At 37.2% G+C, this 18,632-nt stretch overlaps 1 protein-coding gene across 2 annotated transcripts in view; it reads left to right on the top strand.

Annotated features, from left to right (window-relative positions):
• The first annotated feature begins 502 nt into the window (after positions 1-502).
• CHD1 (chromodomain helicase DNA binding protein 1) overlaps positions 503-18,632 on the top strand; it is a 72,371-nt gene continuing 54,241 nt past the window's right edge. For both annotated transcript variants that reach the window (XM_014544007.1, XM_005871533.2), the window contains exon 1: positions 503-716. In XM_014544007.1, coding sequence (XP_014399493.1) covers positions 664-716 — 53 coding nt within the window. In that variant the 5' untranslated portion in view covers positions 503-663. The remainder of the gene's footprint in view (positions 717-18,632) is intronic.

Genomic DNA, 18,632 nt, shown 5'->3' with positions numbered 1-18,632 from the left:
GCTTTCATGAGAGCATTTGCAAAACTTTCCCTCACTTGAGTATATGAAGTTCTTAGGCGTGTTAGTGCTAGATAGGTGTTAGTGCTCAATTAAAGGTAACCTTTCCCTCCTTAATTTGTTTGACCAAGTATTTAATAAGACTCCATTTTCTATTCTTTGGGTGTATGTATATGTTATATACTACCACTTTACTTTAGTTATCTATTATATATATATATGTGTGTGTATATATATGTTATATATACACATATATATATAGCTACACATTGCAATCAGTCTAAAAGTTTTATCACTCCACAAATATTTTAATTTCTTCTGTCAAAAGTAAGCAGTGGTGTGCTAAATTCTAGTTAATAGTCAGGAATGTAGTTGATAGAAGCCTAGGTATTTTGAATAAAAGATCTCTACCTCTTCCTTACCACCTCTAATCTAAGTGGTTTAGATTTGTGTAAGTTCTAAATAGGCTTCTTAATTTTTTTCTTCTAGTGAAATTTTCTTACTTTCTTAATATGTTTTTTAGGTGAATCAAAAAGGGTCCCAGGAAACCTGTGTCTGTTGAAGAAAATTCATCTGTCAATTTTTGATATTCAAGGAAGAGTATTTATATTCATCTTTTAAACTGGGAAGATTTATATTCCATTTTAAAACTTGTTGATATTTACAATGAATGGACATAGTGATGAAGAAAGTGTTAGAAACAGTAGTGGAGAATCAAGGTAAGCACTTACTATCAAGTATTTATGAAGAGAATTGAAAATTTTTGTGATTATTTTTAGTTTCCTAATAGGTGGCAGAGTTTTCAGATTCAGATTCTTCTTCTTAGCTATCCAAAGACTAAAAAGTGTCTAAATATATGAAGCTTGTTTGGTAAAAAATTTTAATTATTTTTTTTCCATTGAGGTACACAAAGAAGAGTTCATAGAAAGTTTGTCTTAAATCTTTGGAGGTTTCTATTGTTTGGGTTAATAATTAAAGCAAGAGTAAGTAAAAAGACATTTAACTTGATTTGACTGTTAATGCACTCTCCAAATAAAAGCAGTAAGATTGTCTGTATTTTTCTGGCATTTTGTCTTCTCTACTTCTGCTGTCTAATATATAGTATCCACTAACCATGTGTGGCTCTTTAAGTTAATTAAACTTACAAAATAGTCAAAATTCAGTTAGTCACACTAAACACATTTCCAATACTAGTCACTTGTGGCTAGTGGCTACCATGATGGACAGCACAGACAGAAAACATTTCTATCACTGCAAAAAGTTCTGGACAATACTGATCTGACATTAGTTGAAGTATTGCTGCAGTGCTACTCCCCCCCCCCCCCCCCATTATCTTTCACATTTGAGTTGTAATTAAACTAGTATATGAATGAGTTAAAGGTTCTTACTTGAGCCATGTATTTGCAAAGAAGATACCGTTTATGGGAATAAGCCATATTAAGCTATTTTAATTTGTAAGAAACCTTTTCTAATACAGAGTCTTTAAATTCATCTGTAGACCTCAAAGTTGAGTTATCTGCACAATAATACAATCCATGTAGCTATTATATGTGGAAATCGGGAATATGGACGTTGGAATCAGATTGCCTGATATCTTATGCCAGTTCTACGTATTATCTTTGTGAGTTAGGGCAAATTATTTAACTTCTGAAGAATTGGTTTTTGCACTTATAAAATGGGAATTACGGTATTAAAGTTAGGATTGAAATGCTACATGAAAAGGGCTTAACATAGTTCCTGATATACTGTGCGCTCCATATTTGCTTATTATAATTTGCATCATGTTTTATGTAACACATAGGATACTACATAACTGAAACATTAATTATAGTGATGGACAAGAAACAGGAAAGTTTTGGCAGTCAGAATTTCAGTAAAAATGTTGGATAGACAATGAAACGGTAGTTTATTCGTTTGACTTGAGCCTTGAGATTTTCTGGTCTTGTTGGCTATTTAGTTTATCAGCTTTCATAGGCAGACTGGATAAGAAGAGCATCATAGTGAAAAAGGAGCAGTTATGGAAAGCAGCATTATTTAGTTGAACAAGTACTGGTCTAGGAGTTACTAAAATCAGAGTTGACACCATCTTTGCACTAATTAGTTCTCCGAATGATTTCTTAACTGTGAAACAAGAGTTTAAGTAAATGATTTTGAAGTTTCATCTTACTACTTAATGTATAAAGTATAATGTTTTAGACAATTTGACTAGAATCATCAGTGTTGAGAGGCTAAATTACAAGATGAATCTCAGCTGTGATTCAATCTCTACAGGTATACTGACTGTAGTAAGTGAATAGGAGAATCACACTGTCCACTTTCTCTTATTCATTAGTGAGCAATGAGATGGTTAAGAGGTAGAAATATCTAGAAACATAGGAACCAAATTACCCACAAAATAGGAAATAAGACTCTTGAGAGCAAGAGGTTATGCTTTGTTATATTCTGACCTGTTTCAGTAATCTTTTATGTATTTTGCTGCCATATCTGAAGCAAAGGGTGACTTCAGTAGTAAGTGAAATTGGATAGTATAGGGGAAAGAAATTAAACCCCGAGAAATCCATTTATTTAAAGTAATCTTTTATAATGAATACTCATTTTAAATAATTGCATATTCTCTAATTATTCTGAGTCATTATTTCACCCATACAGGCTTTAATCCTCAGAAGTGTTATCTATTCTTACAACTGCCTTGGTGTTTATCAGAAGGAGAACCTGCTTCTATTTTACTTTCATTTTCTTCCTTATTGCTGCTATGCTATCCTTTTCCTTTGCTTCACTGTCATTGTTACTAACTCTTAGGTTCTCTCCCACCCCCCATCCCAAGCTTTCATAACAGGCCAGTCCAGAGAAGGGAGATTGTGTCTAGTTAAAAAAGTGAGTTGAATTTCATAGATATAGGGATTTTCTTGCAAAAACCCAGAAGTTACCCTAACTATGAATATTAATACAGAGTAATGAGAGGAGAAATGTACTCTGCTTGAAAAATTTATATACATTGTAAATTTGCTTTTTATTGACTAGAGTTTTTAAATGCATTTTTGCTTCAGATTATTTTTATCCTTTGTGGAAGTTCCTGAAATGAAATAGAATTAAGAAAGGTCATTTGACATTTTGGCTTGGTATATAATAAGCTTTCTACTAAAATTTTTTTTTAAATTCTTTCCGTGTAAAAAGCTCTTTATAACTATTTATTGAAAGGAAAAATACACATAGGAAAATGTCTCTGGCTTATGCTATAACTGTCAATTTTGAAACTTATTTACTAAGAAATGTGGGTCAGGATGCACCTGTGCATCAGTTTCAACTCAGCACAAAGTCTACTATCTCATTGAAGTTAAGTTTTCTAAAAATACTATTGGAAGATTTCAAAGCATCAGTTTCTAGCTGTGTGAATTTATGTTGTTATATGCAACCAAGTTTTCTAATCCTAGTAAGACATTTTTTATTTTTCAGTTATCTTGAATGATGATTTACTTCAGAAATAGATTTATGGGTTAAGGCCAGAATTATATAGTCACATTTACTAAATTTTGAATGATTGCTATACATGCTTAATACTCAGAAGAACTCTGCTTGCCTGTAGATTAATTTTTTTTGTTTTTTGCTGATTAAATTTTTAGTAATGTAAGTTTGTCCATGTAAATTTAAGAATTTATTTGAATCACTATAATTACTTTATATGTTATGCTCTTGAAAGTTCTTATAGAGTGACAGAACTTGTTGGTGATGTGTGATAATGTTCTTAATCATTTAGAATTAATCTATAGCTGGCAATTGAGCTTTGTTGGCCTGATTCTTAGAATTCTTTAATTTTTTCATTACAACTTTTTATAGTATTAACAATGCTTGATTTAATATATTTATGTATGTATTAAATACATGTGTGTAAATTTTATATTTACTTAGAGGAACTCTGTTGCACTTATATTTCCTTGGCTTATAGAAAATATTTTAATTATTGCTTTATGCTTCAAGAATTTTTAGATCTCAACTTTTAAAGTGTTTTGGATAGGCAATGAATAGGAAATAGGATGAATGGAAATGTTCTAACTGAAAATCTCTTTTACAGAAATTCAGTCTTTAAAATACTTTTTAATGGTTATGAGAAGCCCTATAGTCTAAATGACCTGTTAAATTTAAGGAACACCAAGTCAAGGTTAAATTGAACACAGGTCAGATTTTTCACCATCTAACTGTTTCAAACTTGCATATATTACATTTACTCTGTGATAGACAGTTTTATGTTGAATACTATTGTGCTATACCGTTTTTGGCAACATTGCATTTATGTATACACACACGAAGATTTCTTTTTTTTTTTTTTTTTTTAAATATATTTTATTGACTTTTTACAGAGAGGAAGGGAGAGAGATAGAGAGTTAGAAACATCGATGAGAGAGAAACATCGACCAGCTGCCTCCTGCACACTCCCCACTGGGGATGTGCCCGCAACCAAGGTACATGCCCTTGGCCGGAATCGAACCTGGGACCCTTCAGTCCGCAGGCCGACGCTCTATCCACCGAGCCAAACCAGCCAGGGCCACACGAAGATTTCTTGCCTGGCTGGTATGGTTCAGTGGTTGAGCTATGAACCAGGAGGTCAGGGTTCGATTCCTGGTAGGGCACATGCTTGGCTTGAGGGCTTGATCCCCAGTAGGAGGTGTGCAGGAGGTGGCCGATCAATGGTTCTCTCTCATCATTGATGCTTCTATTTCTCTCTCCCTCTCCCTTCCTCTCTCTGAAATTAATAAAAATGTTTTTTTTTTTAAAAGAAAAATTTCTTGCCATCAGAATCTATTTCTTTCACTAAATGAATTTGAACAATTTCTAAAGGCCACGCCAATTAAAATGGTGTTTCCTGAGCTTACTTTGCAATTATCTCAGAGTTAAAAAAAAAAAAAGTTCATTCTTAAATTTCAAAAATTTGTACTAAAGAGCATTTTAAGGAAGACATGAAATTCCAAAGCCAGAATGGCTAGAAATCAGTGAGTTAAGGAAACTGTTTTTTAAAATTTCCTGTGATGTCATTAATTGCAGGAAAGTATGACTTTTTCATCTCATATTTTGTTAATTTCTCAGTTCAGTATGTGCTTTCTGCATCTTTTCCTATTAAGTTTTTCTTTCCTCAAATTTACATGTACTGAATTTAAGGTCATTCAAAATAATTTCTTAGGCTTTAAAAATTCAAACTGTTAAGTAGGAGCTTAAGTTATAGGTTACTCTCTCCAAGTAGGATTGATTACATCAAGATTTTCACAGAATTTCCTAGGATTGTGGTCAGTCTAGGTTACTGTATTCAGATTTATTGGTGGCTCATAAGGATAAGAGTATATGACTTGACTCTCAAAGACATTACATAGGCATGAGATAATGTGGGGCAAACAGTGTCTTTAATATTGCTAAAGTTGCTTATTTAAGATCTCGATGACTGGTGGGTTACATGGGTACTTCTTTGTAGTGAAGAGATAACGAATAAATGGAGAAACCTTTTTGTTTTACATTTTTGATGGAAAATTCAAAAACATACAGAAATAGAAAAGTTGCAGTTCCAGTTGTGGTCACTTAGGAGCTTGTTCAGAATATACAACCTTGGGCCCCACCTCAGACTTAATGGATCAGAATCTTCATTTTAAATAGATTCCCAAGTGATTTTTTTTCATATTAAATCTATATATATAAAAGCCTAAGTGACCATCTGACCGGTAGCTATGACGCTCAGTGACCACCAGAGGGCAGATGCTCAACACAGAAGCTGCCGAGCTGCAGTGACTTGGCAGCTGCGGTTCTTGGGTGATGCACCTGGAACCAGAAAGGAGGGAGCCTGATTCTGGGGTGCATCACCCAAGAACCACCTTCTTGCAATCTGGGATGCCTTGGGGGATGTCGGAGAGCCGGTTTCAGCCCGATCCCCACAAGCCAGGCTGAGGGACCCCAGTATGCATATATATGAAGCTGTTTGCTTGGAGTCATTAAGAACCTTGCCATTTTTATTTATTTTTTTGTTATTAATGCTGTTGTTGTTATACATGCTTTTTATTTTCTGGGAACCCCACAAAAATGGTGTCATGGGCCATGCCAGCAAGAGGCTGGGTACATTTCATTTTTCAAAAAACAATAATAATGGCAACCAGTAATTATTGAGCTCTTACTCTGACTGAGCCAGGCATAACACACATAGTGCACAGTGCATTACATGAATTTCTCACAGTTCATCTTCACAAAACTGATGTGCACAGTATCAATGATTCCCACTTGTCAGAGGGGAAACCCAATTTAAAAATATTTTAAAATCTTTTTGAAAAAACTAAATTCCAGACTTTACTTGGATTTCATTGTTTTTTCCGTTAACAGTCTCTTCCTGTTCCAGGATTCAATCCAGAGCACCATGTTGTATTTAGTTGTTAACTCTCCCCAGTATCCTCTGGTATGTGAGAGTTTCTAAGTCTTTCTTGATTTCCTTAATTGTCTTGTGAATTACTGGCCAGGTATCCTGTAGTATGTCCCCAAATTTGGATATTTGGTGCTTTTATTAGGATAAGTTAGGGTTATCAGTTTTTAGAAAGAGTATCACAGAGGAAACGTGCTTTTCTATTCACATTATATGGGGAGCATAATATCCATGTGGCATTACTAATGATATTAACCTACATCACTTGGCCATCACTTAAGTATTTGCCACATTTTTCCGCTGTAAAATTACTTTTTTTCCCTTTCCATTCTGTATTCTTTTGAAGCATGTCACTAGAGTCTACTCAGGTGGGTGGGAGTAGGGAGTGGGAAATAAGTTACATCCTCTGCTGGGAGCAGATATCTATAATAATAAAAGTGTAATATGCTAATTAGACCGGACAGCCAAACGACCTTCCGGGTGTCCTTCTGGACAACCTTCCGGATGACCTTCCAGATGAAGCCAGGCAGCTGTAGTGGCTGCGAGGGCCTAGGGCACAGCTGCAAGGGCCGAGCCCCTTGCACGAATTTTGTGCATCGGGTCTCTAGTATACATATATTAAGTGGAATTCTATAAAGAAGTCATATCTCCCCCATTTATTCAATTATTCATTTATATATAAGCAAGGACTTATGTGTATGTATTTTATACTTTGGGTTATAAGCCAATAAATTATTTATTTTGTTGCTCACATTGTTCTAAGTTTGCTCATTGGGAGTTCTCTTTCAAATTGGCTTCTGTGTCTTTTTACTCACTTTCCATCCTTTTGCCCTAGAATCAGCCATTTCTCCAAGAACTTTGATTATATTTTTATTGATTTCAGAAAGGAGGGGAGAGGGAGGGAGAGATAGAAACATCAGTGATGAGAGAGAATCATTGATCGGCTGCCTCCTGCACGTTGCACACTGGGGATTGAGCCTGTAACCCAGGCATGTGCCTTGACTGGGAATTGAATCCTGACCTCCTGGTTCATAGGTCAACACTCAACCACTGAACAACGCTGGCTGGATGCAGTTTTGGAATTTTTAAGTGATATTCCCAGAAGAAACAAATTTATTAACTAGAATACAATATTTATGTATAGTGGACAGTTGCTATTATACTTAGCCTTACAGTTTTCTAATTAAAAAACTGTTTTCCCAAGTTACTCAAGTTAGCTCTCCTCTTCCCCTCGTCATCATGGATAAATCATAAATTTGTAATGAAGTTTAGATTCATTTGTTACTTGCATTCTTCCATCCTGGGATCCTCAGTCACATGGATTGATTTTTTAAAAACTTGTATATATTACATTTACTCTCTGAAATACAGTTTTATGGGTTTTGACAAGTACATGGAATCATGTATCCTCACCCAAGTACTGTATAGAAAGATTCCTTTACCCTAAAATTTCCTGTGTGTGTGTTCCAGACCTACTGAATCAGAATTTTCATTTTAATAAGGTTCCCAGGAAATTAACTTGAAGAAAGATTATTATGATATATAGACTGGTCAGAACCTCTGGTTTTAGGGAGAAACTTTAGGAATCTATTGTTCCAGAATCAAGTTCTCTTCTATGTTAATGAAAACATTACTGTTTATATTTAAGAATATATTTTGTGTCGTGATGCGAGGTGACTGCTTAGTTAAGAAGTCAACTTTAAGTAAATGTTAAACTACATTTGAAAATTTCTTTAGTATGTATAGATTAGGTGAGATATAGTTATCATTGAGATTAACATACAGTAGACACTAAAAGTTCTGGCTAAACTGTACTGGTTTCTGGGATCCAATAGCTATAGTATCTCTCAGAGTTGAGGCATAAGGCACAAAAATAGTGGAGAGCTCTTAATGAACCACTCCTAGTAGCTGTTGTACATCTCTCCTGTTGCTGCTTTCATAAATAAAGTTCTGTGTCTTCAGGTAGTTGTTTAATTTAGATCAGTGATTTTCGACCTTTTTCATCTCATGGCACACATAAACTAATCACTAAAATTCTACAGCATACCAAAAAAAAAATATTTTTGCTGATGTGACCAAAAACAGGTATAATTTTGACTCATTCACAGGCAACAGCTATTGTTGGCTGTTGTCATTTTGTAATGTGACAATCTAAGGGAAAAGAGGTCATTTCCCCTAAGTAGTCAGGTATTTGTGTGTTTTAAAAATTATTGAGGCACACTGGTTGAAAATTGCTGATTTTGGTGATTGAGCAACTACTAAGTCATAGATATCCTGAAATGCTAAAATTGGAGATTCTTTTCTAAAGTTTATAATCAAGCAAGAAACCTAAGCCTTAAATATTTGTACTATCATGTGCATATGGTAAATACAGAAATAAGAGTCCTCAGCAGTTAAAATGTAGGAGACAGAGAAGTTTGATTATAAGACAGGTGGTTAATTTCTGCATCAAGCCAAATACAGAATGAAGTTAAAAAAAAAAATTTATGAGAGATCATTTAAAACGCTGGTAATCTTAAATTTGGTGTGTGTTAAAAGTCCTGGCAATGTGGTTTATAATATAAGGTGAGGTATTTTGACAGGCTAAGGCATAAAACAAAAAGTACTTTTTATATCCAGGAAAAATGATGTTAGAAGGCAATAATTACTATGCTGAAGAGTTTTTACATAAAGAAATGGGGCCATTGGAGAAGAGTGGAGTTATAGTCTAAATGCCCTCAAGGAAAACCGTTCTTGTTTTTTTGTGCTTGAGGTAGAATTCGTGCACAGGTGGGGTCCCTTGGCCTGACCTGCGATTGGGCCCATCAGAGCCCTCTCACCTAGTCCTGATCAGGGTGGGGCTGGCTGGTGGGGAGTGGGGAGGGACTGCAGGAGGTTGGCTGTGGGAGTGCACTGACCACCAGGGGGCAGCTCCTGCATTTAGCATCTACCCCCTGGTGGTTAGTATGCATCATAGCTACCGCCCGGTCATCCGGTCATCTAGTTGACCGGTCATAATGGTCGCTTAGGCTTTTATATATATAGACTAGAGGCCCGGTGCACGAAAATCATGCATGGAGGGGGGCGGGGTTCCCTCAGCCCAGCCTGCACCCACTCCAATTGGAGACCCCTCAGGGGATGTCCGACTGCCGGTTTAGGCCCGATCCCATAAACCGGCAGTCGGACACCCCTCTCACAATCTGGTACCACTGGCTCCTAACCACTCACCTGCATGCCTGCCTGATCACCCCTAACTGCCTCTGCTTGCCTGCCTGATCACTCCTAACTGCCCTCCCCTGCCAGCCTGATCTCGCTCCCAACTGCCCTCCTCTGCTGGCCAATTTGGTTCTGATTGGTCAGTTTCAATGCCAGTCAGCATCAAAAGCTCCGCCTCCGCCCTAACCGGTTTGGCTCAGCGGATAGAGCGTCAGCCTGCAGCCTCTCCCCTCCTCTCTGTAAAAAAATCAATAAAATATATTAAAAAAAAAACCCCGCCTCCTGGGCAGCCATTAGCTCCTCACAGTTGACCCAGATTTGGTTCTGATTGGTCAGTTTCTATGCCAGCCAGCGTCAAAAGCTCCACCTCCTAGGAGCCATTGGCTCCTTATATTCACCCAGATTTGTTTCTGATTGGTCAGTTCTCTGCCAGTCAGCATCTCTGGGCCTATCAATGGGGCCTGATCAGAAAGGCAGGGCTGATCAGCAGTCCCAATGGAGGCCGGGAGAGAGAGGCAAGTTCTGATCAACGGCTGCCACAGAGGCTACAGATCAGACCCTGCCTCTCTCTCTGCAGGCCTCTCTCCGGGCCTGATCCGCAGCCCCCTAGGCAGTCAGTGCTTGGTTGGGGTGTCCGCAGCGGCCCCAGTCAGTGCTGGGTCGCCAGGGCAACCCCGCATTGACTTTCGGTCTGGTCGAGCCTTAGGTCGTAATTGGTCCTTACGACCCTGGCTCTTTATTATATAGATTACTAGAGGCCCAGCGTGGGAAATCGCACGTGGTAGCTTGCCGCTGCTCACCGCCCCGCCCACCCGCCACCCACCTTGCTGCGATTGAAGCCTGTGGGCCGTGGGGGAGGGACCGAGAGGTGCTCAATGCATCTCATTGTGACAGGTTGTTTGGTCATCACGGTCATCATGGACACTGGCTTTTTATATATAGATTGCCATTTGATGGAACTACTGCAATATTTCCACTTCTGTAACTAAATTCTGGATTCATTAATAAAAGGAAGTTTGAGCTGAAAAGGAATTTTATAAGAAAAGAACTACAACTAGCTGTACACGAGTACAAAAACATGATCTTCTCTTTATTCCAATTTTAGCATGTATTTTATACCAAAGCATTTGCCAAGTGTGCAGTAGCTTATCCCAGGCATACTATACTACATTGATTAACTTTTTTTGCTATATGACTCACAGTAGATGGAGGTTGTTTTTATGTGTAAACATTCCCATGGGTATATGCAGACTGTGATGAAACACCAAATTACAAATAATTTTGTTAGAAAGCAAAGCATATGGTGCTGGAAATTTTGTGGGTTGTTTGTGTGTGTGTGTGTGTGTGTATGATGGTATTCATTAAAGTAATTTAAAGGCATATAAATATATACGTACATTTTCAGTCCTTACCCAAGGATATGTTTATTGATTTTAGAGAGAGGTAGAGAGAGAGAGAGAGAGAGAGAAAAACATTGATGTGAGAAAGAAACACCGATTGGTTGCTTCTCATACATGCCCCTACCAGGGACCAAACCCGAAATCTATGTCCTGATTGGGAATTGAACCCAATACCCTTAGGTTTATGGGACAATACTCCAACCAACTGAGCCACACTGGCCAGGGTTCATATAAATGGATTAGCTTTTTAAAATTGAAGTTTTAAATGTAGACATTTATTTGTGCTAACCTAAGAATTGTTGATAATTTCAAGCATATGCAAAAGTAGTGACAACTGTAAAATGAACCCTTGTGTACATATCATCTAGCTTCAACGTATTTTATCTCATGGCCACTTTAGTTTAATTTCTAAATTCTACCTACTACTAACCCCTCCTACTCAATTATTTTAAAGATTATTTTGAAACATCATGTAATTTCTACATGCTAGACTTCCACGTGATAGGGAATACCAATGAGGAAAAAAATTGTTATCAAGCTTTACCTACCTGTTGTAATTATAAATTATTTAATTTGAGATGTATCGTGTCATTAATAACAAATTTAATGTATTTTATGAGACTATTACTTAGTGACTTCCAAGCATAAACATATACACATAGGCCTTATTTCTCATCTGATTCCTGATTCCTGAATTTACAGAAACTTTTGAATTTACTGTCTTTAACTTAGATTCAACATGACTAAACCCAAACAGTCATGCTAAATGTTATCCTTCCTAGCATCTATTTCTAGCAGCTTTATTCTCATTTATTAGAGACTTTAAGGTATTGTACTGTGCTTTAACAAAGTTTACTTTATAACAGGATTTTTGTCTTGGGGCGACCAGGCCGGCAAGGGAGGGCAGTTAGGGGTGACCAGGCTGGCAGGGGAGGGCAGTTAGGGGCAATTGGGCCGGCAGGGGACCGGTTAGGCGTCGTTCAGCCTGGCAGGGGAGTGGTTAGGGATGATCAGGCTGGCAGGCAGAAGCGGTTAGGGGCAATCAGGCAGGCAGGCAGGCGAGCGGTTGGGAGCCATCAGTCCTGGATTTTGAGAGGGATGTCCAACTGCCTGTTTAGGCCTGATCCCTCGAGGGGTCCCAGATTGGAGAGGGTGCAGGCTTGGCTGAGGGACACCCCTACCCCCACCCCCCATGCACGAATTTCGTGTACCGGCCCTCTAGTCCAGGGGTCCTCAAACTACGGCCCACGGGCCACATGCAAATACAAATATTGTATTTGTTCCCGTTTTGTTTTTTTACTTCAAAATAAGATATGTGCAGTGTGCATAGGAATTTGTTCATAGTTTTTTTTTAAACTATAGTCCGGCCCTCCAACGGTCTGAGGGACAGTGAACTGCCCCCCTGTTTAAAAAGTTTGAGGACCCCTGCTCTAGTCAATGATAAGAGAGAACCATTGATCGGCTGCCTCCTCCATGCCCCCTACTTGGGATTGAGCCTGCAAACTGGGGCATGTGTCCTGACCAGGAATCATACCATGACCTCCTAGTTCATGAGTCTGCTACGCTAAACCACTGAGCTATACCAGCAGGGCTCAAATGTTTAATAATTATTTTATGGTTTGTAGTAAAAGATAAAATGGATAACAAATTTTAACAGTATAATTTTATAGAATTTAAACGTAGTCTGATCTTGGTCATCATCTGCCTAGCTAAACCTCATTTTCTAAATGACTTGTTCTAAGCTGATACATTTTAAATAGTGAGTTGCAACACATTACAAGATCATGATAAGATTTTTAAGTGAAAGAAATAATATAAACTAGAATAGAAAATGCAGTGTTGTAGAGTATTATTTCATCAAGCTTTTTCATGTATACATGTGTACACATGCATATATGCTTCATCGTGATATAAAATGTATGTTAAATAAGTTATGGTCTTAAAGTTTGAAAGCTATTAATGGCCTTGGCCACTAATTTGTTTTTTCTAATTGTAATTATTTACTCAATGCCTATTTCCATATTGTTTTTCTAGTTCTGTTAAAGTGGATAATGATCTATAAAAATAACTAAAATAAAGGCCCTGACTTAATGAATACCTATGTTAACTGCTTGGTCCTTACGGCCGTTTCTCTCTCTGATATAGGTAGTCTAATTTACATATGTTTAAACATGCAGTCTTTTTTTTTTCTTTAGTGCTACTGTTTTGAGATGTTCTTTTCATTCCTCTTCAGAACTTTTACACCCAGTCCAATATTACTTTCTTGACTTTTTAAAATCTATTCCAAGATTTATCAGAGCCAGTTTTTTCTATTAGTGATCTGGTGGTAAGGAAAGCAACTGCTCATTGCTACCATTTTCTTAAAAGGTCATTTGTTAGTTTATTCTTCCTTTATGTTCCATTGCAGAATAGTTTCAAATTCCTGTGATAAAAAAAGCAAAGAATACTTGTAATATAAAAGAATCTTTGTTTAACTTGAGAATACATTGTTCTCATGTATCCAGTACAGGTCTCAGTGTTTTCCAGAGTTCAAAGGATTGATTTAAGTGGAGATTTGGGTACAGAAAAGGGAGGTTGCTATTCTGCCATATGTGGGCTGAACTACTTTATAATATAGACTCACTGCTACCCACAAACATGAAAAATGCTAAATGAAATAGAACATTGGGGAACAAAGTAGGTGCATGGCTGAACTTCAGAGAAAACTTTCCACTTGCCAGGAATAAAAGGGAACTCAAAGTCAGAAGAGGAGAGAGCAGTAAATTCTGAGCAAATATGAGAGGACGGAATATTTGGAAGGATGTAAGGCCCTCAGAACAGGAGGTTGGGGTTGGGATTGGAATTAAGTATTTGACTATAGAATTAAGTCTCCTTAAAGCTGAGACCCTGATAGGGTTGCCTTCTCTGCAAAGGGTCTAGAAAAACTCCCTGTAAATGCCTACAAAGATATTTTTTGTTGATGTTGTGAAGATAAAATGGAATACAGTATGAAAATAATTTGGAGGCTGTGAAGAGCTATTTAAAATTTTGTCTTAATTGGTGTGTAAATGAGAGAAAGGGCCATAAGGGTCATGAATAAAGCTGTCCAGGTATAAGACATTGGGGATAAGAGGGTGGGGGACCATTATGAATTGGATATCATATGCATCATTGAAAGGAACTAGTGGTACTTTGTGACCATGTGGTAAGTAGACCCAGTGTTTCCAAATTTCTGCTTCTTTAAAAGTAGCTTCTTAAAATTATTTCCCCCCCAAACAATTTAAAATTAGATAGATGACTTGGAGGAAGAAAAAATACAAAAGGAGAAAATTAGAGGCAGAGAAACTAGGAGGAAAGAGCAAGAAATCCTGCAGCCCAGGAGAGAGACAAGCTGCACGCCCCGTAGTCCTGGGCGCCAGCGGCTGGGCCTGCGCCTGTGGCCCAGAGAGGGACAAGCCGCCTGCCCTGTGGTCCCCTGCTGCTGTGGCCAGCCCAGGCGAAGCCAGCCCGGATCCTGGGTGCCTGCGACTGGCCGGAGGAGGGAATCCTGGGTCCCGGGTGCGGGGCGAGACAGAGGCGGTTAGGGGCAATCAGACTGGTAGGGGAGCAGTTAGGGGCGATCAGGCAGGCAGAGGTGGTTAGAGGTGAGCAGGCAGACAGGCAAGCGGTTAGGAGCCAGAGGTCCTGGATTGCGAGAGGCAGTCAGACATCCCCTGAGGGATCCCGGATTGCTCCCCCCCCCTGCATGAATTTTGTGCACCGGGCCTCTAGTATTATATGAAAAAACTAAAACTATGGTGTTTTTGAATAAAAAGCAAAGAGGAAGTAGTAGTAATAATTAATTTACAAATATGTATATTTTCAGAGTTTGTCAGGTAAAGTGCAGCGGTTCTCGACCTGTGGGTTATGACCCCTTTGGCGGTCGAACTACCCTTTCACAGGGGTCGCCTAAGACCATCCTGCATATCAGATATTTACATTACGATTCATAACAGTAGCAACATTACAGTTATGAAGTAGCAACGAAAATAATTTTATGGTTTGGTCACAACATGAAGAACTGTATTTAAAGGGCCAGAAAGTTGAGAACCACTGTGCTAGAAAATAGAGATACAGTTATTTAGTAAAACACCCCCTACTAGTTTATGTTAAGTGCGTACTAAGTATCAGCAATCCTGAGTTGTCTTCTATAATCTGGGGGCAGAGGTCTGGGAAAGCCAAATTTTAGAACTGAAGGCTGAGTAGAGAAGGAGTACCAGGGAAGGAGGATTAACAAGCTTTCCAGGTATGGAGAATTGTTTTATACCAAGGCTGTGAGGTGAGAAGGCATGGCAAACTCAAGAGCTGAAAGAAGTAAGTGAGGCTAGGGTGCAGAATAGAGAAAGGGGAGTGGTTTTAAGATGAAATTGGAGAGGTAGGCAGAAGTCCTATTTTAGTCATTTTATCCTAAGAACAAAGGTAAGCCATTGGAAACCTCAGTGTGTTTTATATACCTTTTGCACAGATTCACTGTGCTTGGCTTCAACACAGATTATGGGATTGGGCCTAGGCATATGCAGTTAAAAAATTGGAGAGGGATGGGGTTATCTTGATATCGGTTTAGAGTTTGAAAAGCATTTCTCCAATCTACTTCATAGATACTGAATCATAACATTTTAGTTACATGGAACTCACAAGGAAGTAAATAATTGACGATAGCTGCACTTATAAAGCACCTAAAAATTTAACTTGAAAAAACAGTTTTAAAATGGATTACATGTCTTATTGAACAGAATAGTAATTTTTCTGGTCACTCAAATTATTAACAACATTGGCTTATAATAACCCTCCGAATACTGGATAAAGATACTGGCCTCTGTACTATTCGAACCCGTGCAGATGTAAACGTTTAGCACTTTCCCCATCTTTTCTTCTGTCAGCCGCAAGTTTTAAGAGTTCTGAAAGTTTTGAAGGCAAATCAGAAGGGCAAAAATGGGAGTATCTACTGCTTACTTTCGTCAGCCCCTACTGAACAGTTTCTGGGACAAGTACAACTCAACATTTCTGCTTAATATCTTATTTGAACTTGAGCTAATAGCAGTTACTGCAGGGAGTTTGTGCTAAACATTCTTTTATACTGGGTGACCATAACAGTGGTATTTCTGTTATTAAGGAAAAGATGATATGCTGAGTTAGGCAACTAGCAGTTTCTAAGGCAGCTGTTATATACCATTGATTTTCAGTTTCACTTTCTTAATATTTCTACTTTTCCAGGTCACTTTAGGAAAAGCTTGTGTAGTTTTTATACTTCACCTGTGTTTTGGCCATTTTATTGACTGACTGTATAATAGCATACTACCGAATGTTTACCAACCTCATAATCATTTGACTTTGGTGGCTTTTAAATTTTCTCATTTTGTATCCTTTATCAGCAAATGAGATTTCACTTAATGACAAAAGCTTGTGGTATTGGAAATGTTTTTGTTTTATTGACATTTTTATTTTGAATTAATTTTTAATTTCAGAAAAGTTGCAAGAATGGTACCAAGAATTTTAAAAAATTAATCTCTGTTGTGAAAAGTATTAAAGATACCTCCTTTTTTCCCCCATTGACCTCCTCCACGCCAGGCCTTCTCCACACTATTGTCTATGTTCATGAGTTATGCATCTATGCATAAAAGTTCTTTGCAAGAATGTTTTTTATATACCTTTTGCACAGATTCACTAATTTTTAAATTTTTGCTGAATTTTCCTGTTATTCTCTCTCTCTCTCTCTCTCTCTCTCTCTCTCTCTCTCTGTGTGTGTGTATATACACATATGAGTATAAATCTGATTGTTTATGAAAGGGGGATATAAACATTCTTATTCATAATTTGCTTATGTTAAAAATGGGGGGAAATAAGTTTTAAAAATAATTACTAAATGGGGAGAGAGGGCATAGTATAGAGGAGATAGGATGGAAGCTGGACTTTGACTATAAGTTTTGCAGCTCTCAGGTTCAATCCAACTAAATAATAAATCCAAATGAATAAAAAGCAAATGACCCTAATTAAATCAATTGGCCATACAGAATTAGATTTTTTCAGTTGACTTTATGACAATAATATGATTATGGGAGCGAGTTTTCCTAAAGGACAAAAAGAATTGTAAAGAAATCTTGTTCTTAACCCTACTAAGAATAACTAAACAAAGTAAATAAATACTTTATACTTCTAATATCTAAGGTAGAAACATTCTAATAATAAACCTATGCCACTAGAGTAGCCTAGATTCAGGCTGTTTGCTTTTATCTCCAGCCAGAACCATGTCTTGCCTAATAATAAGGAATGTTGACTCCCTATTCATCTTGAAGGACTGTCAAGATATGACTAAGATATAGGCCCATGATGGGCCCCTCACCCCCAGATTAAATAATTTATTTGTTTACTTTTCCGAGTATTTGTTGAGTAGCCACCTGTAAAAGGTACTATGGTAGGTACTCTGGAAAAAGAAACAGTACCCTCAAGAAGCTTATAAACAATTAAAGTGAAATCCCTTTTGCCTATTCTTTCCTAAAGAATTAGTTCAACTATGCTTTCTTCTAAATGTTCTGATATTACTGTACCAAACTTGGTTGTGTCATCAGTGCTCCCTTTATACCTGGGTCCATTATCTTAAATATAGCACAGAATGGTATTTATTGATTGACATGACCATCTGTCCATACCAGGCTTATGAAGTTCTCTAAAGGACTGTCTCATCTCCATCTTTCCAGTGCCTAACATGGTTGTTCTCAGTTAAGTTTATTGAATAAGTAGATGTCTCTTACCTATCAGGTCACAGTAGAATGAAATTGTATGTAAGGAAAAATATCTTCTCTAATGTTCTTGCTAAAAGTTCTCTCAAGGGACTCAAGTAAAATAGGGATAATATTTTTTGTTTTGTTTTTTTGTTTTATAAATATTGTTGAAAGTATTACATTTGCTCCCCCCCCCTTTTTTTAAGGGATAGTTTTTTTTGTTGTTTTACTTAATTAAAAGGCAGTGTTCTGTTTTTAGACCTCAGAACCATGTGATCAGAGGATAAAAATTGTCACAAAAATGATTTTTATATCATAGCTCTTAGGAACCAAATTTTTGTTTATTGTTTCTATATTTCCATTGAAAAAATCTGTATATATTTGCATTTTAAACATTTTAATTTATATCTCACGTTTGAAATAAAAACTTTTCTTGCAAACTTTTATGTCACTGTTTCCATGTAGAAATTATTAACTCCTTGCTCTTGGAAAGGAGAATTACTTTTAGGAAGTAATTCGTTTTAATGAAATCTATTTTCATAGAGTAATACTTCCATCTGGTGGTTTTTCTGAAAATTACAACAGAAGACTTGAAGCATGAGTTTTTCTTTATATAGATAACAACATTACCTATTGTTGCTTATAAAGCCAGATGAAATTATATCAAAGGCTGTCTGTGTGTCAAAAATTTTATTCTGTAATTTTCAGTAATTCAAATGTGAATGGCCTTGGGGATAATAATAATTTATATATTCAGTTTAGTTCAGACCATATCTAGGCTTCCCTGAACTGAAAATTAGTAATGGGGAAATTGATAGTTTCTCAATAAACGATTAATTGCTTTCACGTTCGTGTGTATAGAGGTTAGGAAAGATTGTGAGAATTTGCTGTTATTTTAGATTATTACTGTGGAAT

Source organism: Myotis brandtii, unplaced genomic scaffold, assembly GCF_000412655.1.
Source record: "Myotis brandtii unplaced genomic scaffold, ASM41265v1 scaffold344, whole genome shotgun sequence".
NCBI lineage: Eukaryota > Metazoa > Chordata > Mammalia > Chiroptera > Vespertilionidae > Myotis > Myotis brandtii.
This window is presented reverse-complemented; position numbering and strand designations above follow the sequence as displayed.